This window comes from Cyprinodon variegatus, unplaced genomic scaffold, assembly GCF_000732505.1.
Source record: "Cyprinodon variegatus isolate N-32 unplaced genomic scaffold, C_variegatus-1.0 Scaffold673, whole genome shotgun sequence".
NCBI lineage: Eukaryota > Metazoa > Chordata > Actinopteri > Cyprinodontiformes > Cyprinodontidae > Cyprinodon > Cyprinodon variegatus.
This window is the reverse complement of record NW_015151126.1, coordinates 29,384-31,043: the sequence shown is the minus strand read 5'-3', so window position 1 is coordinate 31,043 and position 1,660 is coordinate 29,384. Positions and strand designations below refer to the sequence as shown.

General features: G+C 49.5%; 1 protein-coding gene across 1 annotated transcript in view; it reads right to left on the bottom strand.

The window, feature by feature from the left end:
- The window catches only part of LOC107097111 (protein TsetseEP-like), a 5,346-nt gene extending 4,065 nt beyond the window's left edge, over positions 1 to 1,281 (bottom strand). The window contains exons 1-2 of the mRNA XM_015394123.1: positions 1,125 to 1,281; positions 19 to 308 (exon numbers count right to left, since the gene is read on the bottom strand). Of these exons, the coding sequence (XP_015249609.1) occupies positions 19 to 308; positions 1,125 to 1,281 (447 nt within the window). The remainder of the gene's footprint in view (positions 1 to 18; positions 309 to 1,124) is intronic.
- Positions 1,282 to 1,660: the final 379 nt, after the last annotated feature.

The following is a 1,660-nucleotide window of genomic DNA, read 5'->3' as shown; positions in this document are numbered from 1 at the left end:
CTCTGGTGCAGGCGATACCACCGACTGTGGTTCAGCCTCAGGAACTGGGGAGGCCACCGACTGTGGCTCCACCACAGGAACAGGAGACATCACCGACTGTGGTTCAGCCTCTGGAAACGGAGGGACCACCCAAGGAGGCTCAAGTTCAGGCTCAGAGGTGGCTGGAGGCGTAGGTGGAGGGTTCTTGGTGATTAGTGGCCTCTGCTGAGGGAACCTTGGAGGCACATTTTCACCAACACTAATTTCAGACGCCCTCTTAAGTGTATGCTCAGGGGTCTCAGGGCGGCACAGAGCAGGCTCAGGGGTCTCTAGACGGCACAGTGCAGGCTCAGGGGTCTCTAGACGGCACAGAGCTGATTTAAGGCGATGCCTCTTTTTACGCCGAGGGATCTTTGGAACCAAACTGACGGGTTCACTGATTGAATCTGGCGACAAATGAACCGGTTGAAAAGTAAGAGTACCAGAAAGAATGACATGATCAGAGGCTAAGGGATCAGGCACGGAGTCGGGTTTACAACTATCCGGGTAAATAACTAATTCAGGATCAGGATCTGGCTGGCGTGGAACTCTAACTGATGGTCTAATCTTGAGTCTTTTAACAGATGGGATTAAATGGTGGTCTAGGACATGGGAACTGAGGCTAACCCGGCGCGGAGAAGAACTGAAACTAATTTGTGATGCTGGATCTAATCCTATGGCTAGTTCAATTAGATCCTCGAGGCTAGGTGGCTCGACGTGAAAAGAAAGCTCGGTTCTGACCGATTCGTTTAAAGCTACGAGGAAAGCTGACTTGAGTGCAGACTCGTTCCACCCGGAAACGGCTGCTCTACTCAGGAACTCGGAAGAAAATTCAGCTATGGACCTATTACCCTGTTTTGAATTCAGAAGGTAACTAGAAACGGAGAAACTAGAGGACTGAGTAAAGGTTTTTTCTAACTCTCGGATGAATCTTTCATATGTGCAGTTTGTTCTGGTTTTAAGCGGAAATTTGGTCTCCGCCCATTCGAGGGCTTCACCAGACAGAAAAGAAATAATAAAGGCTAACCTATCCTTATCAGAACGAAAATTAGAAGTGTGAAAACTAAAAAATAACCGACACTGAAATAAAAATCCCTTGAGCTTACTTGGGTCGCCAGAAAATCTCTCAGGTAGAGGAGGACCGGGTGACGAAAACGATGGGATGAGTTCAGACCAGAAAGGAGGGTTATCATCTTGACTCGGAGGTGACGGACGGAATTCCGGAAGTGACGAATCCGGAACCGGAAGTTGAACTGGCGCCATCTTGTGATTCCCCCGCAGCTTGTGGGATCTTGAAACGAGTGTTTTCTTTGAGTCAAACGGGGATTTTAACTCACGGAGGGACTGAGTGTGATCAGGAGTAGGAGCGTCCTGTTTCTCAGAGCTACGACGGAGGTGATCTGCTGGGCTTTGTGTTTGGCCGCAGTGTTCTGTCATGATGGGCACTAGAGAGTCAAGCCCAAGATGCAGAACACACACGGAGGAGACAGGGGAAAAGTGCAAAATGTTTAATAAGCCCAAATGCACACAGAAAACACTGGGACTGGAATGGTTCAGGGGGGTGGTTCACTGGAGTCTGTGCAGGGAACGGGGAATGGCTGGATGACAGGAAACAACAGGGGATATCCACATGGGAACCTCT